Here is a 22,122-nt window from a genome sequence, read left to right as displayed (position 1 = left end):
CAGGTACTAAGCCACACACACCATGGACCTGAGCCACACACACCATGGACCTGAGCCACACACACCATGGATCTGAGCCACACACACCATGGACCTGAGCCACACACACCATGGACCTGAGCCACACACACCATGGACCTGAGCCACACACACCATGGACCTGAGCCACACACACCATGGACCTGAGCCACACACACCATGGACCTGAGCCACACACACCATGGACCTGAGCCACACACACCAGGTACTAAGCCACACACACCATGGACCTGAGCCACACACACCATGGACCTGAGCCACACACACCATGGACCTGAGCCACACACACCATGGACCTGAGCCACACACACCATGGACCTGAGCCACACACACCATGGACCTGAGCCACACACACCATGGACCTGAGCCACACACACCAGGTACTAAGCCACACACACATTGGGAGCCAAATTCCACACCAACCAGGAACCGAATCCCACACTAATCAGGTACTGAGCCACTTAAACCAGGTGCTGGGCCACACACACAGCAAGTACTGAGTCATATACACCAAATACTGAATGACATTTACCAGATACTTAGCCACACACAGAGGCATATTAGGTTGGTTGGAGTGCCTGTCCTGATTTGCCTGCACCCACATGATCCAAAACACCCAGGTGCAGGACCAGCAACACCAAAGGAGAAAACAATTCCCCAAGGGCAGGGAAGAGTGAAAAACTGTGTAGAACAATTAGCATCAGGTGATTTTGGCATCAGGATTGTTAGTGGGGGGTTGAAAGGGCGGTCTTATATAGGTCCTGGGGTCAGTAGGGAATAGAAGGGAAGTCCTGTACAAGTGTTGGGGTTATTAGGAATTGGAAGGGCAGATCTGCACAGGTCCAGGGATCACTAGAGGTTGGAAAAGCAGTCCTGTCAGGTGCTAGGGTCAGTAGAGGGTTGAAAGGGCAGTCCTGTCAGGTGCTAGGGTCAGTAGAGGGTTGAAAGGGCAGTCCTGTCAGGTGCTAGGGTCAGTAGAGGGTAGAAAGGGCAGTCCTGTCAGGTGCTAGGGTCAGTAAAGGATTGAAAGGTGAGTCCTTTCAGGTGCTAGGGTCAGTAGAGGGTTGAAAGGGCAGTCCTGTCAGGTGCTAGGGTCAGTAAAGGATTGAAAGGTGAGTCCTTTCAGGTCCTGGGGGCAGTAGGAGCTGGAAGTAAGGCAAACTTGAGATTGAATAAACTTACCTGTTTTGTTTCGTTCATTTCCAGGAAGAATCCTCGTCTGGGAGCAGCTAATGTTGCATTCGCCCGCTGGCTCCCTGCTCAGTATGAGGATGGATTTTCACTTCCAAAGGGCTGGACCAGAAGGACATTATATTCGGGATTCCGTCTGCCACTGGTAAGTGTACTACTGTCTGAGTTAGACACTATGGATGAGGCAGCAGAGAATTTCTTCAATTTTAGCTCTATCACAATACTACCCTCAGCACTCAAGGAGAGTCCACGTCATCCATTTCTAGAGAGGCCTGGGGCAAAGGTCGATTCCTGTAATATAAAATAGAGGCAGAGAATCAAGCTAAACGATCATTGACAGTAAAAGTCCCTTATAAACAACGTTTCTTTTTTTCCAGCCTTCAGTTCATTCACTGAATCATCCTCCTCTGGTGAACACTAGATCTGGAAAGATGTTAACGCTGGAAGTATAGGACTGATTTTCCATTGCATTGTAGGACCTGGAGATGGATGCTTACACTGATAGCATACTTAAAGAATCTGATAAGGAAACTGCACCCAACAGTACCATGTATCTCGTGGATGGCCCAAGATTGTGTGCCTGAAAATGTTGCCTGTTTACCTGTTCTACATTTACTGTTCGCCCAAACCAAGCCCTTCCCATAATCTTCTGGATACCCATACCTCAGTAGGGAACACCTTCAGGATACAATGTACGATTGACAACCTTGCCACACTCACATCTTCCAAGGCCATAACATATTAACTTGCTGTAAAACAACCTAGCTACATGATGCAGAGTCATTTACTGATATCCAGGTTGATGTGTAGGTTGTGCCTATTTCTGTCATTTTGTGTGTGATCCTTCAACTTCCAGCGTCTCAAAACCATTTTTCTGCTGGGGTAACACGACGGGACTTCAAGGGTTCAGTCCCAACCTAGAGAACACCTCCTGGTCAACAGCAGGTGGCCGAAGGCACATCTTTATTTACATCCCCCAGAAGCTCTCTCAGGGTTTCTTATGTTCTTATGTTTGTGGACCCACATACTTGATCCATGAATTAGGCTGGAACTCAGCATATCCTGGTCCCAGCCTCTGCTTTGACTATACAGGAGGCTTTGTTTGGGGCAGTACTTCAGTCCACCCCAAACATGATTCCCTATGACAGATGTGGCGTGGGTGGGGAGAGAGAATTCCCAGGCTTAAGAGTGTCCTTGGACCCGGCATAGAATCTGCCAGGCAGCTGGTAATTCAAGTGAAAGGAGGTGTGCCAGCCTGTTGCCAACAATATGGGACCCATTGAGTGGTTAATGCCTATGCCTTGACCTGGACCAATGACGGCTTAGCCTCGGCTTCAGGCCTAATTGGCCCCCTTTAGAAAGGGTCTGATAGGACCGTTGAAATTTACAAGTTTGATTGGGGCTGCCATGGTTGGCCGTAGTGGCAGGACTATGCCATTTCACTCACACCCCCACACCCCCGTTCTGCAGTGACTGCTCCTGCCCTTAGATACTCCATTGGGGTCAGTGGCGGAGGTTTCCAGCCAGCGGATCCTGGCAGTTTCACCAGGATCGCACCCGGTGGATTTTCAGAGCCAGGCACTGTGTTCTCAAGCATAAGCCTTATCCGAGTTTCACATTTTAATTTATTTCTATTCATTTCTCAGGTACGAAGGGTGTCGAACCAGATTCTACAGGTGGCCAATCAGATTGTACCCCTGGATCAGGACATCGCTCACTCCTTTGTGCAGTGGGGCCAATGGCTTGATCATGACCTGGACCTGACCCCTCAATCTGGCAGTGTCCAAACATTCAATGATGGCATTGACTGTGATGAAACGTGTACAAGGAAAAGTCCGTGTTTTCCCATCTGGGTCAGGATACTTTGTACTTGATATGGTGACAAATTACAATCTGTCACACAGCCAGCAGGGTTTTAACTTCAGTCACTTCGCAACTTCAAAAATAAATTAGAAAAATAGTCCAGTTTCCAGCATTGAAGCAACCGTTTTCTATTAGCCTGCCTGCGGAGTTCACGTCTCAAAACCTTTCTGAGAAATCATTGTGTCCCCCTCCCTTTGAAAATCACCATCATGCCTCCCTTCCTCAAAAAGTGCACTCTACCCCTATGTCCTTGCAAACTACTGCTTCATCTCCAACCTCCCTTTCTTCTCCAAAGTCCTTGAATATTTTGTCATCTCCCAAATCCATGCCCACCTTTCCTGCAACTCTGATCAGATTTCCTCCCCCGCCACAGCACTGAAACAGTACTAATCAAAGGGACAAATGGCATCCTCGGTGACTGTAACCATGGTAAATTATCCCTCCTCATCCTACTCAACCTCTGTGCAGCCTTTGACACCGTTGACCACAACATTCTCCTCCAATGCCTCTCCTCCATTGTCCAGCTCAGTTGGTCTGCCCTCGCTTGGTTTCTTTTCTACCTATCTGATTGTAACCAGAACATCTCCAGTAATGGCTTCTCTTCATCCCCCTTTACTTTTGGAGTCCCCCTCCTCATCCTCATCTACATGCCACCATTTGGCAATATTATCTTCAGACATAGGGGTCAGCTTCCACGTGTACACTGACGACACCCAGCTCTACATCTCCACTATCTTTCTCAACCCCTCCACTATTTATCCAAGATCCAGTCTTGGATGAACTGCAATTTCCTCCAGTTAAATATTGGGAGCCATCATTTTCAGTCCCTGCCACAAGCTCCACCTTACCACTGATTCCATTCTCCTTCCTGACCATAGTCTCAGGCTGCAACAGACTGTTTGCGAACTCGGCGTCCTATTTGACCCCAAGCTGAGCTTTTAACCTCACATCTCTCTATCACAAAGAACACCTACTTCCACCTCCGTAACATTGCCTAATTCTGCCCCTACTTCAGCCCATCTGCTACTAAAACTCTCATTCATGCATTTTTGATTTGACTATTCGAATGCTCTTCTGGCCGGCCTTGCACCCTCTACCCTCAGTAAATTTCAGCTCATCCAAAACTCTGCTGTCTATATTCTATCCAATATCAAGTCCCACTCATCCATCACCCCTGTCCTTGCTGACCTACATTGGTTCCGGGACACAAAATGAATCCAATTTAAGATTCTCATCCCTGTGTTTAAATCTTTTCATGGCTTAACACATCCCTGTCACTGTAACCTCCTTCATCCTTACAACCCCCCTCCTCCCACATCCCTGAACTCTGTGTTCCCCCAACTTTGGCTTCTTGTGCGTCCCGTCCCTTCATCCCACCATTGGTGACCGAGCCTTCAGCTGTCTAGGCCCCATACACTGGAATTCCCATCTAAAACCCCACCATTCTTCCACTTCCCTCTCTTCCTTCAAGTCCCTTTTGAAAGCCCATCTCTTTGATCAAGCTTTTGGTCACCTCTCCTACTATCTCCTTCTTTGGCTCATTGTCCATTTTGTCTGATTACGCCTCTGTGAAGCACCTTTGGATGCTTTTCTATGTTAAAGACTCTATATAAATGCAAGTTATTGTTGCTGATATATGCCCACTACAAAAACACAGGGTCACTTGTGTGTAGCTGATATCCAACCACAAGGTCTCTTTCTGTAACTGATATACACTCACCACACACCCAAAGGCATGCAGTCATGTGGCTGAAATTAATAATCAGTTTAGTGGTTAGAGATCAATGACTCATTCTATATTTCTGAAACCCCCTAGTGACTATGGATAGTACAGGCAGACACACTCTAAGATTGTATCAGTCTCAATCAGTTGCCGATGGTGAAGTTTAGCTTGGATCAGCTTCTTTGCAATGTATTTTTACTCTGTGTTGGACATATGCATCAGGGGCAATCTGAAACTAGTAAATCAGCAGTCCCCATTTAACTGGCTGCTGATGGATAGAACATGCATGTACATAGGTCTATACATGGTGGTATGTTTACATCAAATCCAACTGAAATCACTCAACTATAATGACTGCCACATTACGGATATTGGTAGCCACTCAATGCCAGTCCAATGACCTCCCTAAACAAGGTTGATACCACCCTGCTTCCTGGTCCCCTATCAGCTCTTCAATGACTGCCAACATGGAGTCTTCCGCAGATGGCATTGTTACATTGTGAAGTCCTCAACTGGCATTGGGAATGTATGATGGTTCCCACACAAAATGGTTTTGGGCAGCTCTCCTGAAGTTTCCCACAAATATCCCCGTGATGGTTGGGGCTGCACCTCACCCAATAGCAACATCTCATTACAGGAAAGGTTTTCAATTTTGTCAAAGAGTGTTTGTGTGTGTATGTGTGTGTATATTTGCATGTGTATTTTTGAGGGAGTTTTATCTGACAGAAATGCTGAAGTTTATCTTGTTAATAAGCTTACGTGTGCACAAATATCTGAAATTGGTTTTATTATTGTTGTTGTCTTTCGTTGCCAGATACCTCCCAATGACATCAGGTTCAATAACACAAGAGGCTGCATGCCTTTCTTTCGATCTGCCCCTGTGTGTGGCACTGGTGAGCTGGGCTCATTCTTTGGACATGTTAACATTCGGGAACAGCTAAACGCAGTAACAGCCTTTATCGATTCCAGTATGGTGTATGGTAGTGGCAAATTTATTGCAAATCGAATCCGAAACCATACGACTGATCTGGGACTGCTGGCAATTAACCAGAACTACACTGACAATGGGCTGGAATACTTACCATTTAGTAGCGTCCAGTCAGAGAGCCCTTGTACTATGAACCCCAACAAAACTGCAGTTCCATGTTTTGTAGCAGGTAAGAATTCCAATGCATGACGTATCATGTGCATATAGAACACTCCTCCTTACAGAATCATTGCCTCTTACCCAATGAAATGGTCAGCACCGAGCTCCTCTGATGGTTCAGTGTGACACCGAGCCCTGAAGCTTAGGTTTGATTCCTGGTCGGTGCCCAATCGGCTAATCTCAGTCATGGCAGCAACGTAGACGCTTCAGTTGGCCCCAACAATGTTAGACTAATGAGGTCATGTGTTGTAATTTTCTCCAGCTCAAAACCAAATCCATACTTTATTGGTTGCTGCCATCACCTAAGATCCTCGGGCACCACTTCCATCAGTCTCTTTGGTTGTCCTCTCAGGCTGGATCACAAGATCCTAAACCTTGGCACCTGCTTTGACTGCGAGCTGACCTTCATACTCATTATCTAATCAGTTTCTAACATCAGGAATATAGCCTGTTTATACCCCTTTCTCTGCTATTGCTGCTGAAACACTACTCCATGCCTTCATGTTAAGGATTGATTTCTCGAATGCCCTCCTCATCAGCTTCCCCTCCTACACCCGTCATGAACTTCAATTAATCCAAAACTTTGTGCTTGTGTCCATTTGTGCACTATAACATGCAGTCCCATTATTATCATCTGTTTAAGGCTCCACCACCACAGTGCATTGATTCCATGAAGTCAATGGAAATAAAAATTGGGAGAGAAGTAAAACGGGCTGCTGCTTTATGCTATCGCACAAAGTCAAGATCTACTCCCTTGTGCTTGTTTACAAATCCCTCCATGCTCTCACCCCTTCCTATCTGAGCGTTGTCCCCCAGCCATATATCCTGGTATACCCAATTCACTCTTTTGACTCTGACTTACCGTTTGTTCCCAACTTCCTGGCGTCTTTATTGGTGGCCGATCTTTCACTCATTATGCTCCTGCCCTCTGGAACTCTCCCTATATTACCTTGCCTTGCCACTTCTTTCAAAAATCTCCTTCCCCATCTCTCTCAGCCCTGCCTGATGTCCTCTTTCTGCTCATTGTTAAGTGCCTGAGATGTTCCCCCATGTGAAGCACACTATATAAATATAAGTTGTTGTTATTGTTGTGGTGGACCCAGTGTTCTCTATTAATGAGCTTTAACCTATTGGCCGTGCCCTCTCTCCATCACTGAGGTTTAATATATTGGCTGGACTGTGTCTTCATCACTCAGGTTTAATGGGTCTGAGAAAGAAATATTAAAACCAAAACATTCAGAACAGAAAATGATTTAAAGTGCGATAGAAAGCCAGGCTCTGCCCAACAAAGAATCAGTTTGCCAATAGGATTTCAATTCATTTTAGGTACTAAATTGAAAAGGGGAGGGAGCAGTCAAAAATAAAGTTACTTCATGGGGAAAAAGGAAATTTCAGTGAAATAAAAAGGCAATGAGCCCAGATAAATTGAAAAGAAAAGTAGCAGATAAGTGGACGAATAATAATAAATGTTCAAACAGGAGATAATTAGGGTACAAATTAGACAAGAAGTAAAGAGCGTGCAGCGTAAGATGGATTTCCTTTGATGAGTGAGAAAATAAAATTAAAATGAGGCTTAAAGAAGATGTATGACAAATCTAGGGCTAATAATACAAAAGAAAGTTAAGTGGAATATAAAAAGTACAGAGGGGAAGCACAAAAGATTAGAAAGATTAAAAGGGTACATGAAAAGAAAGACTTACAGTGAGCATAAAGGGTAATAATAAAGGATTTTATAAACACATAAAAGTGAAATGATATTTGGGCCAATTAGTGTTAAGAAAGGAAATAGTCTTATGGAATCTGAAGGAATGGTGGAGATATTAAATGCGTACTTTGTCACAGCAGTGTGCTAGTGGGAATGAATGGGTATAAGAGGAGGAGGTAAAGCAAATAGATAGGGATAATCATAGATAGAGAAGCGGTATAGAAAAACTCAGTGGAACTTAAAGTTCATGAAGGAAAGTGGAGAGGAAATAGTAGAGGGTCTGATCACAAACTTTCATAGATCCTTAGATATGGAAGTTGTACGCAAGAGACAAGGCAAACACTCGGGCTAGGCTAAAAACCACTAAGTCAGAATAAGAAGGAAGATAGTTTCTTCTATGAAGAGATAAGAAGGGTAGGTGAGAAAATAAAATTAATTTTAATTTATTTTAATGGATGACTTCAATCAACCAAATATAAATTGGGAAAAGCCAAGTGGTTTGGAGTCAAAGTTGGTAAATGTGACGCATGACTGGTTCATGAGTAAGTCAGAGAAGCCATGAGAAGCAGTGCATATCTTGACCTGGTATTCTCCAGGCAACATACAGGAAATGGAATTGGAAGTTGTGACACCCTTAGGGGACAGCACCAACTGAACGACTAAGTTGGACATGACATGGGATTCAGAAATACAGAGGACCAGGAGCCAGGTTTAAAACTTTAAAAGGGCTAACTTGAAAAAAATGGGGGAACAGATTAAGCAAATTGATGGTGGGGGGGGGGGGATAGAAATGTGTCCTCTACTGAAGTGTTTTTGAACAAGTGGAACAACTTTAAAGGCTGAGCATGCAACATAAGCAAACACCCAGATTCAGCAAGTGCAGACTAAACCGTAAGTGAATTAAAAGATGCAAGGCATAACAGTAAGCAATTCTTTCTTAACTTCAACAGTAACAGGAAAGTGAGAAAAGAGGTGAGGACCATAAAAGATGCAAATGGGTCTGAAACAGCAGATGAGCACACGATAGTTAATATTCTGAATAATTACTTCATTCAAGTTCTGAATAATTACTGCACAAGGGAAGAACTGAGCAACATGCCCTTCCCAAACAGAAATAACCGAAGAAGAATTAATGACTTCAATACAAAACAGATAGAAGTTCTACTGAGGCTAAAAGGGCTCAAAACAAATAAATTCCAAGCGATAGATGGTATTTATCCATCATTTATACTAAGAGAGAAAGGCAAGGAGATTTGTGAGGCACTGATAATCATTATGAAGGAGCCACTGGACCCTGGGGAGTAACCAATAACTTGGAAACTGGCTGATGTGGTCCCCATTTTCAAAAAGCAGTACAAAACAGACACAGCCAACTACAGACCACAAGTCTTACTTTCGTACTGTGTAAAATAATGGAATTAATTATCAGGAGTAAACTTGAGGATTATCTTCAAAATAACCGGGCAGGTGGTCAGTTGGACATAGCCACTGATTTCCTGCCTGGATCCTGGCAATCCTGATTTTAACCTGCAGGTGACAAAGGCACTGGTGGAGTCCTTCTTTAAATATGCAGATAGGAGTCCAATGACATCATTGGGCCCCAACTGCAATTTTAACTTGGGCCTGAGCGGGGAAGCTGCTGTGGCTTTCCCGCCAGGCTGAAGCAGGGCGGAAGAGCATCAGGACATGAAGAAGCCCTGCAAGGTAAGCTTTTTGATTTTCTTTTGTGAGTCCAGAAAGAACAGGAGTACTTCTCTGGGTCCCACAAGGAAAGTTTAGGCCTCCTCTGCCCTGGTTTCTCGCTCCTTCCCTCCCATGAGACCCCCATGGGACCCCCTTCCCAATGCTTACCTGAGTGCTGGCGATTTTCCGGATGCCACTTCTCATCCATTTCACGCCCATTCCAGGCAGGAAATGAACCAATAGCTTGGTAACGAGGCCCTGTGGTTAAAACTGTCATGACCTCATGCTGCTGCCGGGCAGGTCAGAAACAAACTGACTCCCGTGGTTTGCCACGGGAAGCTAAAAATTTGATCTCTGACTCCTCCCTTAGCTTTCTATGTCGAAGATTGGCTCATCAAGTTGTCATACAAGCTACCTCCTTGAATGGGAAGCCTTCTCTGTTTGGCTAGGCCACCTTCTATCCTCAATTAGTGAAGCCAATCCAACACTGTGGCCCTGAATTTGCTTGGCCTTTCTGGTGGACTCCTGCAATAACTCTGGTATCTGGAAAGGGCAGGGAATGGTTGTAGAGGATAGCGCTGATATTGTTATTTTGTTGACCAAATTGTGCTTCTTGTTGGCTCATCTCAATGAGGCTCTTGGAGGATGTTTGGTCTATATTAGATGAAGGAGGAAGTCAATACTAGAACCAGAAATTGTGCAAAAATGAAAGAAAAAAAAGAAATCATTTTAGACCAGCAAAGAAGTGTTCTTGTATGGGAAATTTTTATATATTTTTCTTCAATAATGCAAAATTGCTATCAATATGTCATTCCTTTTGGGCCCACAGGGGATGGACGTGTAAATGAGCACCTGGGGCTGTTATCCTTTCACATATTGTTTCTACGGGAACACAATCGCTTAGCGAGAGAGCTGAAGAGACTGAACCCACACTGGAGTGGAGAAACAATCTACCAGGAGGCGAGGAAAATCATGGGAGCATTTCATCAGGTAAAATATAATAGGATGCACCCAACCTGAGAGATGGATTTTGTAATGAAAACCATGTGATTTTCAGGTGGTATTTGGGCAGGCAGCGGTGGAAAATGGGGTGGGGATTTGTGTCCTGATCCGCTTTAGCACCCAACAATTTTCCACCATAATTTCTGGCCAACAGTGGTAGCACCTGCCCTAAAATGGATGAGCATAGTTCAATGAGGTGGTAATGACGTGGTGAAATCATAGGACCCATTTTCCATCATTAGCACCTCTTTTATGTTCAGCAATAATCGTGTCCAAATACAAATTGTTTCCAGGGTTGGTAGATCCTGGGCAAAAGAAAGAGTAAATTTAAAGAACCAAACATAGATATTTTAAAGCTTTATAGAATACTTACTTCTACACTGATTTTCGGAAAACAATGTTTGCTCCTGCCAAATACTTTTACCATCTGCCTTTCTGTCAGTGTTGACACTCTTGATCCTTTCTGTGGTGTCTAATTGGAATGTCAATTACCGATTGGACCCTTGGGCTCTGATTAAGTGAAGGAAACTTTCATTCGCTTTGCACACGATTCTCAATCAGTTGCCGAGTGAAAGGCTAGTGCTCTGCTATAGTCTGAATCCCAGAGTTCTCTGCACTGCTTTATCCTTGGAAGACAATGCACTCATTCATTCCTCTACCTGGCTCCTCCCTGACAGATAATAACCTACAGAGACTATGTTCCTCGACTCATCGGTCCAGCTGCAATGCAGAAATACCTCCCTCCCTACAGAGGTTACAATGACTCCATTGATCCCAGAATTGCCAATGTTTTTGCCACAGCCTGTTTCCGGTATGCACACGTCACCATTCAGCCGATGGTCCATCGTTTCAACGAAAGCTACAAGGAGCACCCACGTTACCCAAACCTCCCCTTGCACAATTCCTTCTTCTCTCCCTGGAGAATTGTAGATCAGGGTAAGTAATAAGTGTCAACATCACCATAAGTTAATCGTATGCTGCCATTGATGCACTAGTGTAAAAACATGCTGGCTTTGGACACTGCACAAACACTTCACCTATATATCAACAAATCATAGCATACCAAAGAAAATCAATGTATGTGAAGCACTTGCAGATGTTTCTGAGAGATGTGATGAGCAAATGCAAGCCTTTTATTTGTTCTATTAGCAAGTCAGAATCTGTGAGTGTTGTCCAGTCCAGACAAAAGACAAGAATCTGCTCTCACTACGAGCTCCAAGGTCCCATGTAAATTGAGTTTGAACAGCCTTAATCCAGTTTCTAATGGTGTGAGTCTACAACAAATAATATGCAAGAGTAATGGAAGTATAATTCTGGTTCAGTAGAGTGTGCTTAACTGAGGTAGGAGTAAAGCAACAATGATGGGAAAGTGTTGAGAGGGCTTTATTCTGCCTCTTATGAATGGTGCAACTAATCTGGGAGTGTTTGACAGGACAATGTAAAGGGAACTTTATTGATCTGTGCTGTACCTGGCCTACAAATGTTTGATACCACTGGATGCAAACATTCAGCAAATGTTCTACTCACTTGCACTGACATTCCTTGCCGTAAAGGCACAAACACCCCCAGAATCAGGAATAACAGGTTCATTTTTAAAGGTGATCAACGTTCTGCATTTGATGGTATATGAAAATCACCCCGCAATCAATAAATTCACCCAACATTACAGGGAACATTTCAAAGAACATGGAAAGAATAGTGTGGAGCAAAACTGATTATGAAAAAGGTTTGAGTAATTATGAGCAGATTAAAGGTGCTGTCAGAACTGCATTAACATTGATGGACTGGGAGTGAAATAATGTGGACATACTGGAACCATATATATGGGCATACGGGCACCATATACATACGGGCACCATATACATACAGGCACCATACACATCTGGGCTCACTTTTGGATTTGGCAGAAGACAGCCATCCTGCTGCTAGTCACTTTACACTGACAGGACTTTGCTGTCTCCAAACCACATCTTGAAATTAATCTTTGAGACGTAGATATCAATTTGACACTGGCCAGTTGGAGCTATTGGTTTTAGCCAGGAAGTGACTAAGGAAGGGGGACTGTCCCAGTTAACAGCAGTAAAAGAGCTTGATCGAGTGATGGCTTCCTATTGTTGTCTATTACTTTCTGGGTTTCCCAACTGATGGAAACTGAAGGTAAGAAAATAAACTGGATGAAAAATGCTGAGGCGAGGAAACAGGAATAATATTAATTAAATCCTGTTTTATTCTGTCAGGTGGAATTGAACCAATTCTTCGGGGGTTACTGGCTAATCCGGCCAAACGGCAGAAGCAAAACCGAATGGTAGTGGATGAACTGCGACAACATTTGTTTGAGCTGACGAGTCGCCTACCGCTGGACCTGGCCTCCTTAAATCTGCAACGCTCCCGGGATCATGGGCTCCCAGGTATTGGGAAATACGCTCATGTGCCCACGCACACACTCACATAGAGACACAAACACACACGCTCTCAGTTTGCGCGGTTTGTGAATGAGATTCACTTCCTGGTTTTCACAGCGTAGTTTGCTTTAAACTGATTGATGGGGGAGACACAGAGATCCTTTCCTCCTCTCACAGCTCAGAGAAGCCCAGGAGCGACCATTGCACTTCTTGCAGTTCTCAATTAAAGGAAGTTGACGCTCAGAAGCCCGCAAAAAGTTTGTGGGTGAATTAGTTACTTACCAGCAATGGTTGAAGTGTGTTCGCCACTGAGAGCAATTTCTGGCCTAATGAAAGGAGAAGTTGACATTCCATGTTATTGATCATTGAGGCCCTGGGTGAATGAGGGCAGGAAATGGAGCAGGAACTGTTCTGCCAGTTCCCTGAGCTTTACCGCTGCTTCCGGCATTTTCTGTAGGAAGGGACAGCAGACATGTACAAATTGTGGGTTATTGATGAGAATACATCATCCAACATATTTCCCACTTTAACAATATTGAGTGTCAGGAACACCATTGCGTGCCTGGCATCCAGTGTTGCTAATGCAGCAAAAGAGGGCTTTAAATATTAAAGAGTTGTCCAGTCTAATGCAATTGATCACAGTAATCAATTACACTAGGAGAGGTTCACTTTTAAAAAAAAATCTGGGTGTCACTGTTGTGGGCAAAACCCCCTATTTTTCCAATGTGAGATGCCTTCATTGCCTTGTAGACTCCTAATTATTTTGTAATCAGTTTTAGGAGTAAGACTCCCTCTTTCCTGAGACCCCATGTTCCAGTCCTAGTCCGGTCCCCTCCCTCACCTCTATCTGATACATTGATGACTGTATCGGTGCTGCTTCCTGCTCTCGCCTGGAACTGGAAAATTTCATCAACTTTGCTTCCAATTTCTACCCTTCCCTCACCTTCACATGGTCCATCTCCAACTCTTCCCTTCCCTTCCTCGACTTCTGTATCTTCATTTCTGGGGATAGGTTGTCAACCAATATCTATTATAAGCCCACCGACTCCCACAGCTACCTTGACTACACTTTCTCCCACCCCGCTTCCAGTAAGGGCTCTATTTCCTTCTCCCAGTTTCTCCGTCTCCATCGCATCTGTTCTGACCATGCCACCTTCCACACCAGTGCTTCTGGTATGTCTTCCTTTTTCCTCAACCGAGGATTCCCCTCCATTGTAGTTGACAGGGCCCTCAACCGGGTCCATCCTATTTCCTGCACTTCTGCCCTCACCCCTTCCCTTCCCTCCCAGAACCATGAAAGGGTCCCCCTTGTCCTCACCTTCCACCCCACCAGCCTCCACAGTCAATGTATCATCCTCCGCCATATCAGCGTGACCCCACCATCAAACGCATCTTACCCTCCCCTCCCCTTTCAACATTCCGGAGGGACCGCTCCCTCCGTGACACCCTGGTCCACTCTACCACCACCCCAACACCCGCTCTCCTCCCCACGGCACCTTCCCGTGCGAGCGCAGGAGATGCAACACCTGCTGTTTCACTGCCTCCCTTCCCGCCGTCCAGGGCCCCAAACACTCCTTTCAGTGACTTCCTCCTTCCTCAGGTGAACGTTGTTGGAAATGAAATCCTCGAAAATTTCGAGGATTTCATTTCCAACAACGTTCACCTGAGGAAGGAGGAAGCCTCCGAAAGCTTGTGAATTTAAAATAAAATTGCTGGACTATAACTTGGTGTTGTAAAATTGTTTACAATTGTCAACCCCAGTCCATCACCGGCATCTCCACGTCCTTTCAGTGAAACAGCGATTTACTTGCACTTCTTTCAATTTAGTATACTGTATTCGCTGCTCACAATGCGGTCTCCTGTACAGTGAGGAGACCAAATGCAAATCGGGTGATCACTTTGCTGAACACCTCCGCTCTGTCCACAAGCGTGACCCTGACCTGCCGGTCGCTTGCCAGTTTAATTCCCCATCCCACTCCCACTCTGATCTCTCTGTCCTCGGCCTCTTACCCTGTTTCAATGAAGCTCAACATAAGCTCGAGGGACAGCACCTCATCTTTCAGTTAGGCACTTTACAACCTTCCAGACTCAATGTTGATTTCAATAACTTCAGATCATAACCACTGCTCCCATTTTCTCGACAGCAAGTGCTGGTAATGGTTCTGCTGTTGCCATTCACAGCTACTCTAGACCCATCTTTTGTTTCTTAACCTGTCCCATTATCACCCTCCTTGCCTTGCACCATCATCCCTTTTGTTATTTAATCACTCTTACCCTCTACCCTATCACAGACCTTCCTTTTTGTTCTATCCTTCCCCCCCTCCCGACCCCCACCCCCCCCATTTCCCTGACTCTGTACTTGCTTAAAAACTTTAACGTTTTAACATCTTCCAGTTCTGACGAAAGGTCTTCAAATTGAAACATTAACTCTGTTTCTTTCTTCACAGATGCTGCCTCACTTACTGAGCTTTTCCAGCATTTTCTGTTTTTATCCCTGTTTCCTGTTTCTGACTGCTGGGAAATAGTTGTGTGGGCATTGTGCAAAGACAGCACTGGGCTCTCTGGCTGAAATGCCCACCTGGCTGAGCTCACACATGAAGAATGGCCACTGGGGTGAGGTGCCTGAGGGTCCTGGCATGAGAGCCGGGATCGGGAGAGAAAACCTGGAGAGCAAAAACCAATTTGTATTCCTTGTTTCCCTTCTCTCTGATCTGAACACAGGTTACAATGCTTGGAGAAAGTTTTGTGGTCTTTTTGAGCCCAAGAGTGTGAGGGAGCTCACAGCAGTCCTCAGGAATAAGCGTCTGGCAAGGAACCTGTTCTTTCTGTACAGAACTCCGGATAACATTGAACCATGGCTGGGGGGAGTGTCTGAGCCATCTGTGAAAGGTGGAAGGTTGGGCCCACTGCTTGCCTGTTTGGTAGGACTGCAGTTCAAAAACCTGAGAGATGGAGACAGGTAAGAGATAACTGTTATTATATGTAATGGAAATCAAAAAGATGAAAAAACTTAGGGTACCCCACTCACTCATTCAGATGGCTCTCATTCTTGGGGCTAAGGTCTGAATCCCAACACTTGAGTCTGAGTTTTTTTTTATTCGTTCACGGGATGTGGGCGTTGCTGGCGAGGCCAGCATTTATTGCCCATCCCTAATTGCCCTCGAGAAGGTGGCGGTGAGCCGCCTTCTTGAACCGCTGCAGACCGTGTGGTGACGGTTCTCCCACAGTGCTGTTAGGAAGGGAGTTCCAGGATTTTTACCCAGCGACAATGAAGGAACGGCAATATATTTCCAAGTCAGGATGGTGTGTGACTTGGAGGGGAACGTGCAGGTGGTGTTGTTCCCATGTGCCTGCTGCTCTTGTCCTTCTAGGTGGTAGAGGTCGCGGGTTTGGGAGGTGCTGTCGAAGAAGCCTTGGCGAGTTGCTGCAGTGCATCCTGTGGATGGTACACACTGCAGCCACAGTGCGCCGGTGGTGAAGGGAGTGAATGTTTAGTGTGGTGGATGGGGTGCCAATCAAGCGGGCTGCTTTATCTTGGATGGTGTCGAGCTTCTTGAGTGTTGTTGGAGCTGCACTCATCCAGGCAAGTGGAGAGTATTCCATCACACTCCTGACTTGTGCCTTGTAGATGGTGGAAAGGCTTTGGGGAGTCAGGAGGTGAGAAACTCGCCGCAGAATACCCAGCCTCTGACCTGCTCTCGTAGCCACAGTATTTATATGGCTGGTCCAGTTAAGTTTCTGGTCAATGGTGACCCCCAGGATGTTGATGGTGGGGGATTCGGCGATGGTAATGCCGTTGAATGTCAAGGGGAGGTGGTTAGACTCTCTCTTGTTGGAGATGGTCATTGCCTGGCACTTATCTGGCGTGAATGTTACTTGCCACTTATGAGCCCAAGCCTGGATGTTGTCCAGGTCTTGCTGCATGCAGGCTTGGACTGCTTCATTATTTGAGGGGTTGCGAATGGAACTGAACACTGTGCAGTCATCAGCGAACATCCCCATTTCTGACCTTATGATGGAGGGAAGGTCATTGATGAAGCAGCTGAAGATGGTTGGTCCTAGGACACTGCCCTGAGGAACTCCTGCAGCAATGTCCTGGGGCTGAGATGATTGGCCTCCAACAACCACTACCATCTTCCTTTGTGCTAGGTATGACTCCAGCCACTGGAGAGTTTTCCCCCTGATTCCCATTGACTTCAATTTTACGAGGGCTCCTTGGTGCCACACTCGGTCAAATGCTGCCTTGATGTCAAGGCAGTCACTCTCACCTCACCTCTGGAATTCAGCTCTTTTGTCCATGTTTGGACCAAGGCTGTAATGAGGTCTGGAGCCGAGTGGTCCTGGCGGAACCCAAACTGAGCATCGGTGAGTAGGTTATTGGTGAGTAAGTGCCGCTTGATAGCACTGTCGACGACACCGTCCATCACTTTGCTGATGATTGAGAGTAGACTGATGGAGCGGTAATTGGCCGGATTGGATTTGTCCTGCTTTTTGTGGACAGGACATACCTGGGCGATTTTCCACATTGTCGGGTCGATGCCAGTGTTGTTGCTGTACTGGAACAGTTTGGCTAGAGGCGCAGCTAGTTCTGGAGCACAAGTCTTCAGCACTACAGCTGGGATGTTGTCGGGGCCCATGGCCTTTGCTGTATCCAGTGCACTCAGCCATTTCTTGATATCACGTGGAGTGAATCGAATTGGCCGAAGACTGGCTTCCGTGATGGTGGCAATATCGGGAGGAGGCTGAGATGGATCATCCACTCGGCACTTCTGGCTGAAGATGGTTGCAAACGCTTCAGCCTTGTCTTTTGCATTCACGTGCTGGACTCCACCATCATTGAGGATGGGGATGTTTGCAGAGCCACCTCCTCCTGTTAGTTGTTTAATTGTCCACCACCATTCACGACTGGATGTGGCAGGACTGCAGAGCTTTGATCTGATCCGTTGGTTGTGGAATCGCTTAGCTCTGTCTATAGCGTGTTGCTTCCGCCGTTTAGCATGCATGTAGTGCTGAGTTGTAGCTTCACCAGGTTGGCACCTCATTTTTAGGTACGCCTGGTGCTGCTCCTGGCATGCTCTTCTACACTCCTTATTGAACCAGGGTTGATCCCCTGGCTTGTTGGTAATGGTAGAGTGAGGAATATGCCGGGCCATGAGAACATAAGAACATAAGAAATTGGAGCAGGAGTAGGCCAATCGGCCCCTCGAGCCTGCTCCGCCATTCAATAAGATCATGGCTGATCTGATCTCAACCACAAATCTAAAGAACACAAGAAGTAGGAGCAGGACCCGGCCACACAGCCCCTGGGCCCTCTCCGCCACCCACAGGGCATTGACCGATCCGAACTCAGCTTCATGTCCAATTTCCTGCCCGCTCCCCATAACCCCTAATTCCCTTTACTTCTAGAAAACTGTCTATTTCTGTTTTAAATTTATCTAATGATGTAGCTTCCACAACTTCCTGGGGCAGCAAATTCCACAGACCTACCACCCTCTGAGTGAAGAAGTTTCTCCTCATCTCAGTTTTGAAAGAGCAGCCCCTTATTCTAAGATTATGCCCCCTAGTTCTAGTTTCACCCATCTTTGGGAACATCCTTACTGCATCCACCCGATCAAGACCCTTCACAATCTTATATGTTTCAATAAGATCGCCTCTCATTCTTCTGAACTCCAATGAGTAGAGTCCCAATCTACTCAACCTCTCCTCATATGTCCGCCCCCTCATCCCCGGGATTAACCGAGTGAACCTTCTTTGTACTGCCTCGAGAGCAAGTATGTCTTTTCTTAAGTATGGAGACCAAAACTGTATGCAGTATTCCAGGTGCGGTCTCACCAATACCTTATATAACTGCAGCAATACCTCCTTGTTTTTATATTCCATCCCCCTAGCAATAAAAGCCAACATTCCGTTGGCTTTCTTGATCACCTGCTGCACCTGCATACCAACTTTTTGATTTTCTTGCACTAGGACCCCCAGATCCCTTTGTACTGCAGTACTTTCCAGTCTCTCGCCATTAAGAAAATAACTTGCTCTCTGATTTTTCCTGCCAAAGTGCATAACCTCACATTTTCCAATATTATATTGCATCTGCCAAATCTCCACCCACTCACCTAGCCTGTCTATATCCCCCTGCAGGTTTTTTATGTCCTCCTCACTCTCTACTTTCCCTCCCATCTTTGTATCATCTGCAAATTTTGATATGTTGCACTCGGTCCCCTCCTCCAAATCGTTAATATAGATTGTAAAGAGTTGGGGACCCAGCACCGACCCCTGTGGAACACCACTGGTTACTGGTTGCCAGTCCGAAAATGAACCATTTATCCCAACTCTCTGCTTCCTGTTCGATAACCAATCCTCCACCCATGCCAGAATGTTACCCCCAATCCCGTGATTTTTTATCTTAAGTAATAATCTTTTATGTGGCACCTTGTCGAATGCCTTCTGGAAGTCTAAATACACTATGTCCACTGGTTCCCCTTTATCCACCCTGTACGTTATATCCTCAAAGAACTCAAGCAAATTTGTCAGACATGACTTTCCCTTCATAAAGCCATGCTGACTTTGTCCTATTAAATTATGCTTATCTAAATGTTCCGTTACTGTCTCCTTAATAATAGACTCCAAAATTTTACCCACCACAGATGTTAAGCTAACTGGCCTATAATTTCCAGCCTTCTGCCTACTACCCTTTTTAAATAACGGTGTTACATTAGCAGTTTTCCAATCTGCCGGGACCTCTCCTGAGTCCAGGGAATTTTGGAAAACTATCACCAAAGCATCCACAATCCCTACTGCCACTTCCCTGAAGACCCTAGGATGGAAGCCATCAGGTCCAGGGGATTTATCCGCTTTGAATCCCATTATTTTACTGAGTACCATCTCCTGAGTGATTTTAATCGTATTTAGCTCCTCCCCCCGTAGAGTCCCCTGTTTGTCCAGTGTTGGGATATTCTTAGTGTCCTCTACTGTAAAGACTGAAACAAAATATTTGTTCAGCATTTTTGCCATCTCCATGTTTCCCACCATTAATTTCCCGGTCTCATCCTCTAAGGGACCTACGTTTGCCTTAGCCACCCTTTTTCTTTTTATATAACTATAGAAACTCTTGCTATCTGTTTTTATATTTTTTGCTAATTTCTTTTCATAATCTATCTTCCCTTTCTTAATCAATCCTTTAGTTACTTTTTGCTGTCTTTTGAAGACTTCCCAATCTTCTATCCTCCCACTAAGTTTGGCTACCTTATATGTCCTTGTTTTTAGTCGGATACTATCCTTGATTTCTTTACTTAGCCACGGATGGCTGTCATTTCTTTTACACCCTTTTTTCCTCAGTGGAATATATTTGTTTTGAAAGTTGTAAAATAACTCCTTAAATGAACACCACTGCTCATGTACCGTCTTACCCTTTAATCTATTTTCCCAGTCCACTTTAATCAATTCCGCCCTCATACCATCATAGTCTCCTTTATTCAAGCTCAGTACGCTTGTTTGAGAATCAACCTTCTCACCCTCTAATTGGATATGGAATTCAACCATGTTGTGGTCGCTTGTTCGAAGGGGATCCTTAACTAGGACATTATTAATTAATCCTGACTCATTACACAGGACCAGGTCCAAGGTTGCCTGCCCCCTAGTAGGATCAGTTACATACTGCTCAAGAAATCCATCCCTGATGCACTCAATGAACTTGTCCTCAAGGCTGCTCTGTCCAATTTGATTTGTCCAGTTAATATGATAATTAAAATCCCCCATAATTATAGCTGTTCCCTTATTACATGCCCCGACTATTTCCTGATTAATACTTCTTCCAGCAGAGTTGCAACTATTAGGAGGCCTATATACTACGCCCACTAATGTTTTTTTCCCCTTATTATTCCTTATCTCCACCCAAACTGTTTCATTATCTTGATGCTTTGTCCCAATATCATTTATCTGTATTACAGTGATTCCTTCCTTTATTAACATAGCCACCCCACCTCCCCTTCCTTCCTGCCTGTCCTTCCTGATTGTTAAATACCCTGGCATATTTAATTCCCAGTCGTTGTCACCCTGCAGCCATGTTTCTGTAATGGCCACAAGATCATACCCATACGTAGTTATTTGTGCCGTTAACTCGTCCATTTTGTTACGAATGCTACGTGCATTCAGATAAAGAACTTTCAAATCTGTTTTGTGACGCTTAGTTCCTGCTTTTTCCTTTTTTAACACTTTACCTATTACTCCATACCTTCTGTCCCTTCCTGTTACGCTTTCCTCTCTCTCCCTGCTCAGGTTCTCAACCCCCTGTCACTTTAGTTTAAACCCTCCCCAACAGCACTAGCAAACACTCCTCCTAGGACAGCGGTCCCGGCCCTGCCCAGGTGCAGACCGTCCGGTTTGTACTGGTCCCACCTCCCCCAGAACCGTTTCCAGTGTCCCAGGAATTTGAATCCCTCCCCCTTGCACCATTCCTCTAGCCACGTATTCATTTGAAATATCCTCCTATTTCTACTCTGACTAGCACGTGGCACTGGCAGCAATCCTGAGATTACTACCTTTGAGGTCCTATTTTTTAATTTACCTCCTAACTCCCTATATTCTGCTTTTAGGACCTCATCCCCTTTTTTACCTATATCGTTGGTGCCTATGTGCACCACGACAGCTGGCTGTTCGCCCTCCCCCTCTAAAATGTTCTGTAGCCGCTCCGAGACGTCCTTGATCCTTGCACCAGGGAGGCAACACACCATCCTGGAGTCTCGGTTGCGGCCACAGAAACGCCTGTCTATTCCCCTTACAATTGAGTCCCCTATCACTATAGCTCTTTCACTCTTTTTCCTCCCAGCCTGTGCAGCAGAGCTACCCGTGGTGCCAGGAAGTTGGCTGCTGCTGCCTTCCCCTGATAAGTCATCCCCCACAACAGCATCCTAAGTGGCATATCTGTTTGAGAGGGGGATGGCCACAGGGGACCCCTGCACTACCTGCCTGCACCTCTTACTCTTCCTGGTGGTCACCCATTCACTTCCTGCCTGTATACCCTTTACCTGCGGTGTGACCAACTCGCTAAACGTGCTATCCACGAGTTTCTCTGCATCGCGGATGCTCCACAGTGAGTCCACCTGCAGCTGAATCTATCCCATTTAGCACGGTGGTAGTGCCACACAACACGTTGGATGGTGTCCTCAGTGCAAAGACGGGACTTCATCTCCACGAGGACTGTGCGGTGGTCACTCCTACCGATACTGTCATGGACAGATGCATTTACGACAGGTAGATTGGTGAGGACGAGGTCAAGTAAGTTTTTCCCTCGTGTTGGTTCGCTCACCACCTGCCGCAGGCCCAGTCTAGCAGCTTTGTCCTTCAGGACTCGGCCAGCTCGGTCAGTAGTGGT

At 45.6% G+C, this 22,122-nt stretch overlaps 1 protein-coding gene across 1 annotated transcript in view; it reads left to right on the top strand.

Annotated features, from left to right (window-relative positions):
* The window catches only part of LOC137344763 (myeloperoxidase-like), a 39,734-nt gene that overhangs the window by 13,117 nt on the left and 4,495 nt on the right, over nucleotides 1-22,122 (top strand). Inside the window, exons 4-10 of the mRNA XM_068007889.1 lie at nucleotides 1,246-1,375; nucleotides 2,877-3,083; nucleotides 5,631-5,973; nucleotides 10,181-10,341; nucleotides 11,031-11,289; nucleotides 12,591-12,761; nucleotides 15,477-15,714. Of these exons, the coding sequence (XP_067863990.1) occupies nucleotides 1,246-1,375; nucleotides 2,877-3,083; nucleotides 5,631-5,973; nucleotides 10,181-10,341; nucleotides 11,031-11,289; nucleotides 12,591-12,761; nucleotides 15,477-15,714 (1,509 nt within the window). The remainder of the gene's footprint in view (nucleotides 1-1,245; nucleotides 1,376-2,876; nucleotides 3,084-5,630; nucleotides 5,974-10,180; nucleotides 10,342-11,030; nucleotides 11,290-12,590; nucleotides 12,762-15,476; nucleotides 15,715-22,122) is intronic.

This window comes from Heptranchias perlo, chromosome 28 (genome assembly GCF_035084215.1).
Source record: "Heptranchias perlo isolate sHepPer1 chromosome 28, sHepPer1.hap1, whole genome shotgun sequence".
Taxonomy (NCBI): domain Eukaryota; kingdom Metazoa; phylum Chordata; class Chondrichthyes; order Hexanchiformes; family Hexanchidae; genus Heptranchias; species Heptranchias perlo.
This window is presented reverse-complemented; position numbering and strand designations above follow the sequence as displayed.